The sequence below is a fragment of the Centroberyx affinis genome, unplaced genomic scaffold (assembly GCF_046629955.1).
Source record: "Centroberyx affinis isolate AG114_WGS23_722 - 3 ecotype Tasmania unplaced genomic scaffold, CSIRO-AGI_Caff_v1 ptg002649l_1, whole genome shotgun sequence".
Lineage (NCBI taxonomy): Eukaryota > Metazoa > Chordata > Actinopteri > Beryciformes > Berycidae > Centroberyx > Centroberyx affinis.
The window spans coordinates 116,726-134,900 of NW_027280841.1; the positions used below are offsets into that span (position 1 = coordinate 116,726).

The 18,175-nt window shown below is 42.7% G+C and overlaps 1 protein-coding gene across 2 annotated transcripts in view; it reads left to right on the forward strand.

The window, feature by feature from the left end:
- The window catches only part of nfixb (nuclear factor I/Xb), a 140,275-nt gene that overhangs the window by 11,798 nt on the left and 110,302 nt on the right, over nucleotides 1–18,175 (forward strand). The window contains exon 2 of one of the 2 annotated variants that reach the window (XM_071535049.1): nucleotides 7,123–7,206. In XM_071535049.1, coding sequence (XP_071391150.1) covers nucleotides 7,123–7,206 — 84 coding nt within the window. Of the gene's footprint in view, nucleotides 1–7,122; nucleotides 7,207–10,739; nucleotides 10,869–18,175 lie in introns of those variants that run through there. The other variant, XM_071535050.1, reaches the window with a different exon arrangement.

Below are 18,175 nucleotides of genomic sequence, written 5' to 3' on the forward strand. Positions count from 1 at the left end.
GTGTGTGCCAAAACCTTGTGACACCTATATGCTTACTGTCACCAGTAAGGCTCATTATGGTTATAGGCTATAATTAGGGCATGCATGGCTCAGTTATGTTATTTTTAATTAAGGGGAGTTTTCCCTGCCGAAATGCTATATGTATAACTGAAAGGCTGTTATTGTTAGGAAACCTCACACTGCCTTATTTTAATAGTTAGATAACATGCTGCCAATATTACTGTCCAACCTCCTGGGGCAAACCAGTGTCCAGCCGTCCCAGTTCACCGCCCACTGCCCACTTGCCTTCTGCCCGTGTATTCATACGGAGAACATGACTTTTCTCGTTGCAAAGGTCTTTGATGTGGGCCTGTCTATAGCCTATTTATAGCCCCACATATGATACGCTCTGTCGCGCAATTATTGTAAGCAACTAAACAAGAGGCAACATGTATATGCTGGAAGGTTACCGATATGTTAAGAGCCGTTAGAGCCCGACTCGTACCTACAGGCAAAGTTTACAGAGTTTTCAATCCGTGGAAACTTGGCTAAAAGAGGATGGAGCTTGTTGTTTGCGCCAACAATCAATTATGTGGTCTATTTGATTTGTGCGTAATTACGCACAGTGGTTCTGACCTATTCCTTCATTACGACGCCTAACGCAGGTGATTGATTTGTCCAATTCTGTCCTGTTCCTCTGACATCATGCAGCGGAAGTTTTGATACACGATTTGGGAATGAAGTCAGTTTTAGCACAATATTAGCACATAATATCAGTTAGCATAATATTTCTTGCTTCACCTTTATTTTTGCATTGCCTGAATGTCTAATACTTTCATAACAAAATGTATCAAAATGTATTATCAGTACTTATCTGTTTAAATTAATGTAGGTTATTTCCTATATGAGGATGTGACTTCTAAGGGTCTCAAAATTGTTCCTGGAAATAAAAAGTGTGTTTTAGCTAATTATAATATATAGCTCTCACATCCTTGACCTTTAGAAGGATTTTTTTCTTTTTTTTTGGCACGAGATGAGTCAAGTCAGGCAATAGTTAGGGGAACCTCCCACGTACAACCTTGAAGCTGCTTATAGACACCAGTAAGGGATCCTATTTGCACATGAATATGGAAGATTATTAGTATGAATAATTATTTGTTTACTAGCATCCTAGCTGACATGGCAGCTGCCCAAGAAGCTCATCAGTAAAAATGATACAGAATTCAGGACAGGCCTCACATGGGATTATCTTGATTTGTTATTCCCCTACTTAGCAACTCACCTCTTTTTTTTTTCTTTTTTTTTTAAGGCAAGGCTAGATTGGGAATTCATGCTGAGCATTTCAGTAACATGCCGGGTCAGTCAGCATGCAGCGAAGGCAGCTGTCAATCAGTGTCAGGATTCAGTTGGTTTCCCTTGAGGCTGATACCCATCCATGACACATAAATAAACACTTAAACACCACTCTCCTTTAAACATGATATACATTTATTACACCACAGATTATTAATTTTCCCAAGCATGCTGGGAACCAAAGAGGAACTGTAGCCTCTTGCCCTGTGACCCACCATCATGAAATTAGAAACATGACACATGTTGGGTCCCGAATCACAGTTTACAAATATATTACACTTCCCCCTCTTAGGCCAAGTAGTATCAGCCATATTCTAAATGTATAGGATGCATAAGGATAAATATATTACAAGTCTCAACTCTTCCACCGGCTCCTCCAAGGTCAGCGTGTGTGTGATTTACATTAGGAGGCTGAGAAGTAAATACAGTAATCATGCAGTGCTGTGTAAATTGTTGGGGTAATTGTATCCCACACTGTTTGTATGTGTGTGTGTGTGTGTGTGTGTGTGTGTGTGTGCAGCCCGCCACATGATGATCAAACAAGCGGTTTTCCAGTCTTGTGTGATCTCTCAGCTCTTGGCTGTTGCTGCCAGTGATGTCATCCCTCACTGTATACAGAATATTATACTATTATGTTTGTCCTGACCTTGACATTTTCCTGGAAAAATAAATAAGGATTCAAGTGGGCTGTGATAGCCTCATCTGCGGCGTGTAAGCATTTGCCATAGTTTAAAGATGGAAAGTTTGATATACGGTCAACAGCATAAATATTAGGATAGTGAGCTCAGATCGGTTGGTCAGGTTGGCTGGTTTTGAAGCTGTTGGAACTAATTTAGCAGGGTTTCACATAACATCAAAAGGTTTCTTCTTTTGATGCATCCATTTTTCTTTTGAAATCCATATTGCACTATAAATGAATCAACAGTAAAAAGACTAAAACACCAGCTCAGCACCACTTTTCACAGTATAGCAGCACACTGTAGAAAGAAATTCATTTTCATCCTACCTTGGCAGTCAGTGTTTTTCTTTTTCTTTTACCTCACAGTTAAAGAGCCGCCGGCCTTGAAGTGTTTTCAGATGTAACTTTTTTTTCAAGGCCATGCAACTTAAAGAGACACGAAAACAAGGCTTCATTTTAGGCTAATGAGTTTAGATTTCCATCATAAGTGGGTAAAACAGGCACTCCCATCGGAGAAGAGGGGGGCTTTATTTTAAAAAGGACACCCCTTTTTTTATGGATATGCTCTCCAAGAGAAGATGAAGAGAAATTTTTTTTATACAAAAAGACATTCATGAGCTCACTCCAGGAGGCACTTTGTGGCAGGTGAGAGGCAGGGGTTCAAGTCTCCAAATATCCATCTCAACAGGTCATTTAGTCTTGTATTGAGTTCAGTTCAATTATTGTTTTCTTTCAAGCAAGTGGAAAAATGCCAATGGAGCAAGATTATTTCACTTGTTTCACCGCAAATGACAGTATCTTCAAAATAAGGCAGATCACTCCACTAACAGGAGAATGTCACTTGAATCAAGACAATTCTTGATGCAAGTTGATTTGCATTGGAAACAAGTGAAATTTTCACTTGGCAAAAATTGGCAGAATTGGCAAAAATGTTTGCTTGCTTTAAGACAAATAAGCATTTTAAGACTCAATAAGACTGAAGGAGGTTAAGGTGGATCATTTGTGCAGTGTACCTGTTGTCTTCCACATTAAGGGCTCTTTCACAGCGAGTCTTACTTCAATCTGATCACATAGTACACAAGTCACAAGTCTTCCATCTCATTTATAACACTGCCTCAATTACTTTATCCAGACTTAACCCTCACATTAATTGGTTTCACGAGACGCCGCAGACTGCACACCAGCTGTGTAACTGAGTCATTTTAATCTACTTAATTTGGGAAGGTGTTGGTATCGTCTGCCTTCCTAGTTTAATTTGAAAAAAAAAAAAAATCATAACAACAATACATGTATTTTCTCTCTTCACTCTCCTCTTTAGGGCCTTAATGAGGAATTAGAGCCAATAGCATTATTCATTAAACTGAGCTTGCCGGCTATTTATCACTGTAACAATATTAGCATATTTGTTTAATTTTTCAACACTTTTTTTTTTTTTAACATTCGCAACCAGGTTTAGCAATTTTAATAATCTGGCATCGAGTGCATCATACCAAATTGAATGCCGGAAAAGAACCAGTGGCAAGCCCCAGAAACAGCCTGAAAATCCCTTCTAAACACACACACACACACACACACACACACACACACACAATCCTCTAATTACCGCCTCCCCCTCTCCCTGTCTCTTATTCCTCACCTCCTGAGATACAGGTGTAAAATATCACATTTTTCCAGCATTTCTCCCTGAGGTGGCGCTGGCTTGGACTCACACAACGTAAATTTCCCCTTTCATATCCCCCCCCTCCCACATTTTTTTTCTACAAACAAGTTCCCCCTCCCCTCCCTCCCTCTCTTTGATGTGCTTGCCACATCTGCACAGGTTTGTTAGCTTGTTACCAGGTGAAGAATGAGGATACAATTAAGGCTCAATGAAGTGGGACTGGGTAGGATGTCAGTTGTGCTCCGTAGTCGGAGAGAGAGAAAAGCTGCCGGTGCTCCAGAAAACTGTTGAGCTCGTAACATCGATCCTGGGAGTGATTAGGATGCTGCAGTAGAATGGTGAGTTGCGGTGGTCAGAATTGATTGATTGTGAGGATAGTGCTCGTGGATTGCCGTGCATCCAGAAATATGGGTATGGAAAGCCAGGTGGTTTCTGTGTTTGTATATATGTGTGTGTGAGTGAGGGAGAGTGAGAGACAGGGGAAGGTAGGCCGTGTGTATATGTGCTCCGATTAATCCAGTGCCATGAAAGACTGCCAACTTGGGCATCCCCCCTTCAGATCTGACATATTGTCTAAGAATATGTGGCTGTGAGAGAGAAATGAGCAGGCAGAGTGAAATACAGAGTCAGATTCAGAAAACTTAATTGTCCCACAATAGGAAACTAAACAGGCCTCTTTGCATAACTAACAGGGTTAACAACCTACATAATAAAGAACATGTATAATACCACATAAAATAATGAGGACTTGTCACTAGATATTGAGCCGACAAACATTTGAATGTTGTATCACATTCCATCTGGGTCACCGAAAAAGTCAACATTCTAGACATCAAATGATTTTTTTTTAGAGCTTTTTAAGTGTTAATTAAGTGACTATTTTTGCTCAAGGCTGGCCATATGGATTGGGCATATGCTGCATATATATAGAAAAAGGCATATATAATTGATACCATGCGCCATAAAAACTTACAGAGAGGGAAAAAGGGGGCCAGTGCTACAGGGAGCTACATCAAACAATCAGCACCGCCTCAAACAAACGATGCCCCTTTCCGAGTGTTAGAGAGAGACAGAGAGAGAGAGAGAGAGAGAGAGAGATGAAGAAAGAGTGGCAGAGAGGTATTGAGAGAAACTTCAACTGACCCATGCCTATCTCTCTATTGCCTCTATCCCTTAATTTCTCCCGAGTTTAGTTCCCTCCTTTGAGCCTGAGAAATAAGCCAATTGTCTCTGCTGTAAAAATCATATTTCATTTCACAATTTGACTAAAAACTGTCAGAAGGAGGCAATCAGAACGACCAGCATCCTTTGTTCTGCGATACCCTGTGATTATCAACAGGGCAAAATATATCCTTCAGTTGGGACAGGGCAGTTTAAGAGCTTAACAGAAAGCCCAGGGAGCTTGACAAGGGCACCATTTAGTGGGACAAATGGTTTCAAATGGTTTTCCTCCAGTGTTTCCCCACATATTAATGATGACAGGCCAGAACTTGGATGCGGAGGCCGAATGCCACGAATAGTGTTTTCTTAGTCACTTGGATGACTTGAATTCTAACTTTGTTTTACCAAGTGAACGCTTCATGTGGCCCGTGCTAAACTTATAATGAGCGAGGGGCTATGCTAACAAACCAATGTTAATCTTATGTTAATGTTAATCAATCTGTCTTGAGGACTTTTTGCCAAAGGAATTGATGTAAATCACACATGTGCGTGCGCACACACACACACACACACACACGCATACACACATGTACACACACAATACACACGCACACACACACGCGCGCGCACAGATGCCCTTCCTGTGTTAAAAGGGAAAGGGAAAAGACTCGAGCTCTAACCTCTCATTCTGAAGGATATGAATAGACTGTGTCTCCAGCCGCAGTTTGGTTAGCCCGAGTCTGGGACTTATTATAGTGTTGTGTGTTTATGCATGTGTCTGTGCATGTAAGTATTTGTTTGAGTGCAATCCCGTGTCACCGTGTGCGTTTGTGCGTGTGTCCTCGTGTGTGTGTGTCTGCATATGTAAATGCTTAAGTGCGCTAATGTCTGTTTGAATTCCCCCCCCCCCCCCCCCCCCAAAAAAAAGAAATGTGTTTACATCATATGCCAGTTTAAATAGTATAACTTTACATTCTGTTGCTAGCTACAAGCGATGTTTGTTCCTGTTCTCGGTCCGTGTTTGTTTCTGCTTAAGGTATGTGGAGAGATCAGGACCTAAAGTTCTGGAAAATGCGATTATTTCCGCTCTTCTCCTCTATCCGGCGATGTAACTGAAGGTGCCTGGTTTGCGAAGTGCTTCCTGTCCTACTGTGTACAAAGTGGGACTTCCTTCCCCTTGCTCAGGGAGCCCGAGTTATTTTCATTTACCTCGTGATTCTTAGCCCCAGCCTGGCAGGTTTCGTCGGTTTCCACAGGAGCCATGCAAATTCAGCCTAGTGAGAGCAAATTTGTACCAGTCTGGACTAAAAAGTAGTAGCCACGGGCTAGCAAGCCAGACATAATTCCCATCCCTGATCCAGATCCTCGGTCTACGGTTCCCTCCCATCCATGTCGTCTGGCCTGGCTGCCTGAATTGACAGCAGAACTGCAATGGATGCTCATTCAGAGCCCAAGTCTCAGCTGGCGCGTCCCACAGCATACAAATGACCTGCGCTGAATAGAAACAAACACTTAGAATAAATACTTTAGCTGCATCTATCAGTGAATGCAATGTAGGGCCCTATAGTGTAGCCAAGGGCCTCTGTGTGTGTCTGTGTGCGCGTGTGTGTGTGTATATGCATGTGGGCACACACATGCGCATCGCCTGAGTGTTTGTGTGAGCGGGTATCTGCACGTACGTACGTGTGCATGCGTGTGTGACTGTGTGCATGAGAGTATGTGTGTGTGTGTGTGTGTGTGTGTGTGTGTGTGAATGTTTTGTGCTGAATCAGTGCGCGCTGTGAGAAAAGTGACCATGCAGGTGAAATAGCAGGGACAGGAAATGCCATTGTGTTGATGTATTGTGTGGCGGTATGGCAGCTAAACACTTTGCTCTCCATTCAAGTGGTGGTGACTGGCAGGGCCGGGCCTCGGGCCTGCACAGCATATGGGTTCAGGAAGGCAGCACACATTATGAACCGTGTGTGTGTGTGTGTGTGTGTGTGTGTGTGTGTGTGTGTGTGTGCGTGTGTGAAATGTAAAGATTAAAGACGTCGCTTTCCCATTAGTTTGGCACTAAATAGCACAATTATCGCATATCCTTCAACATTGTGGCTGGACCTGAGCAGAAGGAGGATGATGATTATAAAATAGCAGGAGCAGGAGGAAGATTCTAACATCAAAAATCAACACTGACTTTTTACAGCATTATATGACTGTTAAAATAGCAGCCAACTTGTATATATGTTCCCTGAACTCTGTTAACGACAGTGTCACCTAATGAATGAATGACTGTTGTGTTACATTTCAGGCAACCGAAACCTTTCTGTTGAACGAAGACCCCTCCAGAGGTCCTGGGATGCCTGAATGCTTTGTAGTATCAGATTCATACAGGGTATGCATTTATGATTATTATTATTATTATTGTTGTTGTTGTTGTTATTATTATGATTATTTCATATATTTTTATTAAATGTGTTATTTGAGTCATTAGTCATTAGTGTGACTGACAGTCTGTTTTCATGCTCTTGGTAATTGCACCACAATCATAATGTCATTCACAGCTCCCTCTACTCAGCTGCAAACCATTACAATCATTATTTCCACACGCACATTTAAGAAAAAAGGGGGCCTTTGCAGCTTCACCGAAGCGCCCTCGCCTCGTGGGAATGAAAATTATGACGATAATGTGCAGCATGCCTGGTTGTATAAAATGAAGAGAAAGAGAGAAAAAAAAATAGAAAGAAGAAAAAAATACCAGTGGAATACTATACACAAAGTTGAAGAAAGTGTGCAGCTTTTTAAAAAAAAAAACAAAAAAAAAAGAATTCCACCCAGCGAGCGCACTGGATTTACAACGATCGGCCTGATATAAAACGGTAATAAAAACAGAGGAGTGGGAGCGGGAGGTGGGGGGGGGGGCAAGGGGGGCTGTGGATGACTGAAAATGTGATTGTTAATGAGGTGGGAGCCAGCTTTTCTATACTCTTTGTTTTCCCGGCATAAGACTTATGCCAAGTCTCATAGAGAATCTGGGTTGCTGCAGTGTATCGTGTGTCTCGGGGTACAGAAATGAACCATTATGGCTGTAATTGAGCAGCATGGTTGGTAGGGGAGCGTTTTTTGGGGGAGGGGGAGGAGCGTCGCTGAGACCGTATTGGATTCCAGGGGGCAGCGAGTTCAAGAACATCCACAGGAGGGTGTCTAAGTCCAGCTCCTCACAAGGAGGTCTGCTGTGCGCCGCTCGTACTTTTGTGTGAAGTGCATCACCGCTCTCTCTCCCCCTCTCTCTCTCTCTCTCTCTCCCTCTCTCTCTCTCCTTCCCTCATGCATGTGCGCTGTATGTGAGCGCAGGGCCCGCGGAGCCACGTCCTCGCCGCTGAGGGTTTTTCTCGGCTGAAACAGCTCCTCCGCGCTCCTCCTTATCCGCCCTGGCCCCTCGTTCCTTCTCCTCTTGACACCGGAGACAGCCAGGTGCGGTGTCATGGCTGGTCGGGGTATCACGCTGTGAGGTAGTTTCAGGGAAATTTGTAGTGACTTTGATCCCTGGACGACCTTTTTTTTTTTTTTTTTTACAGTCGGCCTCCTGTGTGTTCAGGTCCAGGCTCCCTAAGGCCTAAAGTTTCCCTGATGCCGTCATCACACCGGCTTAAAAACTCAATACATCGATATTGACTCCTCTGACCATTTATCAGCGAAAACCCCATAGCTCTATCCCGAGGAACTCTGGGAAATGAAAGGTTAAAGTCGAGACAATGCCCGGACCGATGAGTGAATTACAAACATATTCATTACAGAGCTGACCACATTGGTGCGGTGGTAAATATGTATATTGGAGCGTGTGAAAAAGCAGAGCCACAGCAGACCCACCAACCATAGCATATGGCTCTACCATGTGTTACTTAATGAGAGATTTACTCACACAGACCACTAAATGTGTGGCTCATTTAAGGAGCCACGGCAGAGGAGTGCGTTTGCGTGTGCTGCATTGCGAGTCGACTCTATAAAGGATTTGGGGGTTTTGATCCCCGTGCAACCGCTCTCCGTAACCTTTTGCACCCGGCGGTCTTGTGCGGCACTTTTAAAAGACTCCAGCGAGAAAGTGAGCGGGAGAGAGAGAGAGAGAGAGAGAGAGAGAGAGAGAGAGTTCGCGTTCGGCTGCAAAACGAAGATCGAAAAAGTCCCTCGAAAAAAGTTGCAGGCAGTCGTTTTTTAGAAGCAAATTCGCTCCACCTGCCCGACAGGGGAAAGCAAAAGGTGCGTGTGGGTGTGCCTGTGGGTGTGTCTGTATGTGTTTTTGTGTGTGTGTGTGTGTGTGTGTGTGTGTTTCGTATTAGTCATGTATTATATTCGTGGAAAGGAATGCTGGTATCGTAACCTTGTGTGGCGGCGAGGACAGGAGGTTACGGTTTTGTGGTCTCCATACACTCCTGACCACACACTTTCTCCCTCCCGCCCCTCCCTGCCTGCGTCCCTGGCTCTCTTATTTGGCTGTGTGCAGTAATTGGCCACACAGAGCCCAGATCTCTTTGTTTCGCCTGCAGAGGCTTGCGGTATGCACAAGCAGTAGGCCTCATAAATCTGTGGGACTCCAGTGTCAGGCCCAAATTTCAGCTCCGCTTCTCCACAATGACTTCACTCCCACCCAAATTCCCACCGTACCACACTTGGGAGCCGGTCCAACAAACTTTATTTTATGGCTTTTATATGAAATGTGCATCACTCACTACTGTTTGTGTGTGTGCGTGTGTGTGTGTGTGTGTGAGAGAGAGAGAGAGAGTTTCTGTTTCCTCACATACCCCAATATAGTGTTTTGATACTGCTCAGAGGCTGTGATTATATGTCTGTCTTCACGTTTGGTCAGTTTTCTCTTTTCAACTTCATAGTAAATACGGCAGTCTCCTCTGGTAACAGTTTGGCCCGGGACTTTAACTTCTCTGGTTTGAAGCTGCAGTTGTGGGTTCCAGGCCGGGTCAAACATGGTTCAATAACAAATAAATCGACTCACTTCACACCCATGGTGAAATAATGTCTTGACTCTAATGCTTGCAGCTGCATTCCAGCATATAAGCAAAATGCAAAGTTTTGCTCTAGTGCAAAAGTCTTTGCAGAATTTGAATCTACACAGATGTAGGAGCTGGAGAATATAGGAACTGTTTTAAAACTGGTGGAGATAATCCAATAGGTGAACTGTAATTATATCACCTAAATTTGTCAAATTCATGTCAATTAATTAGAAAACTATTTGAATCCGATTCAGTCACATAAACGAGACTTTACTTCCATCTGTGTCCATGTGGCTGTTCCTCATACTGCACACGCTATAGGCAATTGCACAGGTCTCAAAATATATATATAGCCTCTGTATTTATTGCCCTGCAGCTGTTGGAGCGCGCTGATGCGTCTTTCACCTCAGATCTACTCCGATGTGCCTTTACGCATTATACCTCCAAGTCGAAGAACAACAAAACGCATTTAGCCAACTTTTAGAAAATGATTAAATCGCTGTTGCGCCTATCAAACCTGCCTCAGAACGACTCATTTACCCTAATCATAATTTGCATTTCCATAACATCGACATTACGGGTCAATAAGCCCTCATTAGTTTAACATTAGTGTAGCATTACCATATAAAAGATGTAGGGGAAACGCCAGTACGCATACCGGGTTAAATACCCCGCGAACCAGTGAAGACAAATTAAAGGAAAGCTTTGTCTGTCACCGCTCAATCGTCAAAGTTCTGATAAAAAAAAAACGCGCCGATATAAATCTATATGTCTTATCAAACGAAGAGTTAGTTAGGGGTAATTTTTTACAAAGAGGAGCGCGACGGAGTCCTGCACGGAAGAGGGGAGGGAGAGAAACTTTTTTCCCTGAAAGTTTGTGTAAGCTTTCACTTTCTAGGCGGGGTTACTGTAAGCTGCAGCATGGAGTGAGAGAAACAGGACGGCGAGCGATTGCAATGCAGCACCACACCGAGCTTCCATCCAACTTAAATAAGCTCTCCAATTCTCCTTTCTAAAAATAACCATGTACTCCCCGTACTGCTTGACACAGGTAAATGTCTTATCTTCTTTCATTGTTTGGGTTATTCTAGTCTAAGCGAAGATGCCGGTTTTCATTGCGCTGCTTCTTTCTTTTTTCCTTTTTTTCTTTTCTTTTTTTTCTTTTTTTTTTTCTTGCACAACAGTTTATTTGTGTGTGTTACAGCGTGTTTCTGCTCTCCGAGCCTCTCTGAAACTTAACCCGAACTCTCCGACACTTGTCCCGCCACCGTGCGCATTTCTTTTGCGTAAAACTTTCTTGTGCGTTTTCATCGCACATGGGTTTTGGAGAGAAAATGGCGCTTCTCCCGAAATGTATTTGATATAAAAAAAAAAAAAAAGAAAAAAGAAAGGAGGGGAGCCTAGGAGGAGGAGAAAGCAGAGCGGAGGGATAGAGAGAATGTGGACTGGAGTTTAATATTACATGTGTGAGATGGATTTTTCCAAGTGTCGAGCCTCGCAAGAGTTTCGCTGCAGATAGGAGTTGCAGGAGAGCGGGGCGCGCCGCCTTTAGAGCGTTATATCTGAAGTTCAATCCGGGAGAGCCGAGGAGAGCTTGGAGCTGGTGTGTGTGTGTGTGTGTGTGTGTGTGTGTGTGCGTGCGTGTGTTTGTGTGTGTGTGTGTGCGCGCGCGCGCGTGTGCATGCGTACGTGCAGTTGTAAAGTCTGACATCTTCTGAGAAACTAGTCCTTTTCTGAAGCTCTGGCGCACCAGTTGACTATTCTATAGCTTTTGCATGCAGCCTATATGAACACATTACTGTCAGGCCTGTAATGGAGTTGAACTCAACAAGAGACGCAGCAACTATATTTCAGCTCATGTTATCAACTTTTCACCTCATACATAGCCTAACTATTTAATATATATTTTTTCATAAACCGAGTGTAGCAGTGACTTTTCTCCTTGTAGACACACGTGTGTGACGCCTGTTTCCCCCCAAATTATTTCAGTGAATTGCTTTGCCACGTTTTTATTTTTAATCAAATGAGTGTGCAAAATGACTGTTACTGTTTTCTAATATGATATTGTTATGTGGAACTCTTGCTGCAGGTAGTGTACAGTATTTTTTTTTTAGTAATAGTCTAAAAATGAGCAGAGTTTCAAACACTTGACACGGCTTTTGCCATTTAGAGGAGCCTTAAATATAAAACACAGGGCTTCTACTTCAGTGAAAACAGACTTCCTCCCTTAGAAATGATTGTTCCAAATTTACATCACATTTATTATAACATGTTTATTTTGTGTTGCTGTTGTCAAGGAAATAACACAGTTAAAGGAAATTTCACAATCTGGTGCTATTGGGAAAACTGGACCCGCTTGAACATGTTTTTCATTGGTTTAGTGTGGAGCAGCCTGGATGAAATGAGTATCTTCAGACCTTTTTCTGCAGATTGCAGTATTATTAGATTGTATTGTGGACTTCTGTGACCTTAAAAATGGGATTGGTGTCAGGCTGCTTTAATAAATGTTTTCATGCCACTCAGGTTCCCGTTTGACCAGTTTTTAAATAGCTTTTTATTTATACTTTCTCTCTTTGTTCATTTCTGAATTTGTTATATTAATAGTTAATTTGCCTGTGCTGTGGCTCTTATAGATTGAGTCTAGTCTTTTTACACTCAACTTAAAATGAATGTTCATCATGCCGAACCTTCAACCTTCCCTTAAAATCTCCTGCCTGAAAAACTAACTTGTGGATGGAAGAGTATGCAGAGAGCGAGCTCTGACAAATATAATGCTGCTTGCAGAACATTTTCACTAAGCTTTTTGCCAGATGGGTGAAGCTTTATGCGATGCGCCACAGTCCCATCAACTGTTAAAAGTTTAGAATCCAACATGCTTAGCAGCTTCCCTCATACACCGTCATGTCTGTGTCTCTGTTTTAAGGTCAAATTCAAGCGTGTTAAACTGTCACAGGCGCTGACACACACCAGCATGTGTTCTACAAAGCCAAATGAAATCCCTATACCTTTAGTTTTAAGTGTTTTCTGTCAGTACCTTGCTTTTTTTTTAATATGAAGCCTCATCGCTTGTTCTGTTTTTTCCAGGTCTATAAGGTTTTTGAAGGTAAATTTCCCTCCAAATCTACCTTTATATTCCAAGCGGTGGCATTGACCTGCCCGTGTTACAACCGTTGGAAGTCTTACTCTTATAAAGCAAACTTGTTTATCCCTCATTGGCTTCGCCTGACAGCGGACTGCCAGGGCCCGTTTGATGTGTAATTCATTCCTTATTTTACAGTGGTTTTATTAAAAGAGTTTTCCTCCCATCATATGCCTTCTGACGACTGCTACCAGAGGCTGCATGGGAGGCTGCTCTCAGCTCCTCTCATGCGGGCATAGCCATGTCTGGTTCCCATTTAAAAACACTAGCCGGATCATAATGTTGTCCTCTTATTGACACAAGCAAGGCAAAGGAGATTTGAATATTTTCCCCGATTCTTCGTTTTTATTGAAGAAAGCTACTCATGTCGACTCTAGGGCTCATGAGTTGAAACTGACTGAGTGTGACTTGGTGAAAGGGAAAGGAAATGAAAAAGACGAGTCACATCATGATTACAAGCATCACACATATGGTTAGCCTATAGATTATGATATGCTATTTCTATAGAATTGCCTATATGCAGTCTTCTTTTTTTTTTCAAATGCTCTGAACTATGACTTGTCTGGCCTTCACTCCCAAACAGAGACTCAAAGAGTATATACAAGTCTTTATCTGTAATTGATAAATATTACATTATTTCACAGCACAGTATGCCTAAACAAAAGAGCTTGCATTCAGTCACAAAGGCTATATTCCCCTTAATTAAAAGTAATTGGCATCAAGGCCAACTGCGCATACAGTGTAATATGGTACACATGTTGCACATATGGTATAGTAGGCTATGTCATTGCCTGGACTGGGAAACGATGGCAGCATGTGATTTCAGCATAGCCCCAAATATGTATATTTTGGATGTCATATTTTATTTAGTACCTTAATGTGTGTGTGTGTGTGTGTGCCGTGCAGGGAGGAAACAACTTCGCCCTCCGTGCACGCAGCACCAGCAGCTCTCTCCCCAGCATTCCCTCGCAGCTCCGTCTGCAGACGGAGAAGCACATTTTGTTTATTTAATTGCTGTTAATAATTAAAAAAACGAGCTTGGACCTCGGATATGGCAACAATTGTAAACAATCGAATGAATTATTAACTGCGATAAAAGCCTTGCTGGAGAGAAGCAGCGTGCTGGGATGTGACGGACGGTGCGTAATGGAAGCAAATTACGGAGAGCCCGGAGAGGAGTGTGTGTGTGTGTGCTTGTGTTTGTCTGTGTGACTTCTAGTGTGTTGTCTGTGGTGAGCCAATTTACCGATGAAAATCACACAGACATTATAAGTCTTTTTCATTTCAGTGTATAGATTGGCTACACTGGAATTCTCTGTAATTGCCTGTCTAGAGATTAGAAGTGAAAGAAAGCTGCACATTCATAAAGATAAGGGAATAGCAGATAATTATTGCATTGTCCTTTATTTTACTTTCCATTCATTTTAAAATAAACCTGGAGCTTGTAGTGCAAATAAGGAAAATCCTTGCTCAAATAGACACTGAATGAATTTTGGCATGTAATTGAAATTGATTGAGATGCTATTTAATTATATTTCTATCTTTTTAAAATATTTGTTAACCCTTCTAAAGCTTAAGTATCACTTCGCTGCAACACTGTAATTTAAAATATTGCCTATCTAACACATTGGTGCTGGTAAATCCACTTCTCTGCGCTGTACGGGCCTGCAGGCCAGAATGACGCTGCACAGCTCTGCCCTTTACAACAACCATTGGCAAAAAAAAAAAAAAAAAAAAATCATTGCATTTTGAATATGTGGTGTGTGTGTTCTGTAGCTCATGCAGCTGGTAATGTTGTCATCTCAGTCTATTTTCACCGGTGCGACATTTTAACATATTCCTTCCCTCTGCTCCTCTGCCCGCCTGGACGCTGACCCCTGCTCTCCTCGCCTCTTAACACCCTCTCGACACTAAAGTATTACCCTACTCACCTTCTAAACAATGCATTAGTGGTAAGTCCCCTCCCTATTTATTCAGCATTAGGTGTATGTGTTTTACATCCCGTCTTGATAAAAATGTTTTGTGATGCTCACTCTATGGGCCGTGCAGCTTGACCTCCAGCTTCTCACTGAATTAGAAGGGAGGGGGAACTTCTATTTCACTGCAAACACTCCGATATCACACACACTGTATTATCTATCTGTATTTTGTATTATTGAACGAGGCTATATATTTTATTGCTTGACCACATGACACTTTTTCATTTCAAAGCAGTCATGCATCAGCTCGAATCAGGCCGCAGATTGGCTCCAAACTCCACCGGCTTTTTCCTTTTCGAGCATGTGCTATTTTAATCGGTGCCTATCAAAATATCTTACCTTAGTTTGAGACAGTGGATAAATATTGTAGATTCAAAATATGAGGTCCGAGCTACTTTTCTTTTTTCTTTTTTTTCACATGGGTGAGCCGCTGCTCCGACGCCAGCAGCGTTCCAAACGGCGGTACACAAACTTGCTGTTGTGAAAGGGAGACTGCTTTCATTTTAAAATGTGGGATCGCTGCTTGAAATCTACTGCTCTTTATCCCAATGTATTTCAGATTCATTTAAATTACTGCAGAATGCAAGCAACCTTGCACTGCCCTCTCCCTTATTTTTCATATAGGCCTTATATCTTATATGCCAGCTCTCCTCCTCCAATTTAATATTTGTATTGGTGTAGGCCTAACTGCAGTCGGACAGTTCATTTTGATAATTTAAACAGACAAATGAAGAATATGATAAATGGCATTTGGTATTTTCTTTTAAGGCCTGTAACAGTTAGATTTCACCTCTGCTTTAAGGTCACTGTCTCAGCGCACATGACTTATTGTGTTGTCCTCCCAGGCTGAACCATGCAATTTTCTTTATCAGCCTATATGTTGCTCCAAGAGGATGTATTATATTTTTTTTACGTCATCACCAATCCTTATCACTTTTCTTTATCAGATAGCAGTGTTTAGAGTGAAAATATTAAAGCAGCATTTAGAGGGGAAAGAATGAGCTAGTTTGTTTTATGTGAGAATCAAGTGAAATTAATGTAATCAATGTTTGGATTAGTACTTTTAACTGAGGTCCTTGTACCATTGTCGTCTCAAAGCCCTTCTCTCCCATGAAACCTCCATTTACACATATTTTGTGAGGTGGCCTTTCAACCCCTCCCCACTGCTCGCTCTCTCTCTCTCTCTCTCTCTCTCTCTCTCTCTTCCCAAGGCCTGGAAAATGAGTTGGAACAGCTGTTCAGGGGATTAAAATCTGATGGAACCGCAGTCTGAATAAACAGAAATGTTGGATTTTTCAGAATTAAAGACACACACACACACACACATAGAAACACACATGCATCCATGTGCACTTGCACACGCATGCACATGCAAACAAACAACCCCTCCCCCCAATAAACATGCACCAAAACCTTTGGTGCCATGTCTTCATGCCGATTAGGCCTGTGAGTGGTTATCACTGGATTAGCCAATAGAGCTGGATGCCAGTTTCCAGGCAGCAGCCTCTATTGTGTCTCACCTATCTTTTAAAATATCATTTTCAAACCATTCACTGCAGTTTCACTTTAGTTCAAAAGCATAAAGGAGGCCAGATTTCTGTGAGCCGCTCCCAAATGCCAAAGTCACATTGCGGGAAGTGGAGAATAGGTCCTATTGCCTGTTATTGAATTTCTCAGATAGATATATTGAATTATCATATTACTGTGGATTTGGGTTCAAGGGGGCACAAGTGTAATTTCCTTGACTCTACCTAACAGCCAATCAGCATGATCAGTGACGCCAAAAAGCGAGCAGAGGTTTAGCTTGTGTGGATATTTGTGAGGAAAAGGGACGTTTTGACCAGGCAGCCAGTAAAGCACTCTGTGTTTTGGACACGGGACAGCAGAGTGAACTCATCGTGTGTTTGACTGACAGGTAGGGCTGATCTATTGTGCTCGCCGGTAACTGAGTTGTGCGCTCGCACATGTGTAAGCGGGGAAGACGGCAGGGAGTAAGGGTGAAATCGGAGTCCCTGATTGGCTGCGCCGGTGTTTTGTGGCTGTGGGCAGCGCCGGATCTTTTCCCCATCGTGTAACGGGGACACCAGGAGGCCACAATGCCAGACGCTGCCTGGGACACCGTGTTCCTTTTACTTATTCATTCCTACCACACACCGCCGGTCCCAGGCCCGGGCCAATCCACCACCAAAACCACCACCAAGAGAGATTCTAATGTTTCACCTTAGCTTAGCTCATTTCAGGTGGCAGGTTTTTTAGTGTGTACGTTTTCAGTGTAAATGTAAAAAGGTTGATGAGCACCCCCAAGACCCTCTTCCACTGGTGCCACCAAAGGCCACCACTAGCCATATCTCCCCAGCCTCAAACAAGGAGGCTGCCCTCCTTGGATAGCTTACACCTTCAGATGTGGACTGGCAAAGGTTGTTTTTTGTTATCTTTGCAGCTTGAAAATTGCTTGCATGTGTGCAAGGCCATATGTGGCGGATTATTAGCATTCGAAGGACATATTTCTAAGCTTATGAAAGAGAGACTTTTGAAGGTTTCTGTGATTAATGTCTTTATTGATAATAGCATCTTTCTCTATTTATTGTCAGCTGGTGACTGGGGGCCACCGTGTGTCGGCAGAAGGGGCGAATTTACGGCAATTTTGTATAGAATTCAGAGCTTTGCTTGGTGGCAAAGACAAAGACGGGATGAATTGGATGCATTTTGGCAGGAGGCAATATAGATTTGAATTAAGTAGCATGTAGTTTTTATCTCAAGCTGCATGCAGAAGAGGCAGAACCAACTGTGTCTCATTCAATATCAGCACAGCTGTCCCAGCATCCGTGGAGAATGGATTCCTACTGCTATTGCCATGGGAGGCTCCAGCCAAGAAGAATGGGAGGATATCCAGTGTGTGTGCTTGTATTTTAAAAGGAAGGAGAGGGAGAATGAGAGGAGAGAGTAATATGCTATGTGTGTCTGTGTGTGCTGCATACATGTCTGTGTGTATGTGTATGTGTGTTTCAATGCACGTGCATGTTTTTTTTTTGTTTTTTTGCATGTGTGTGTCATGCTGTCTCCACCCGCCTCGCTTTTCCTTCACTCATGTCACCTCTGGCATGGATTATTCTTTGGCAGAACCCTGGCAGTGCCCACGGCCCCAGCGCGGTTCTGCGGTCGCTGATATGTTGTGCTGTTGCCATGGCTACCGAACACACACACGGGTGCTAAATTACATAATTGAGCTAGAATATACAT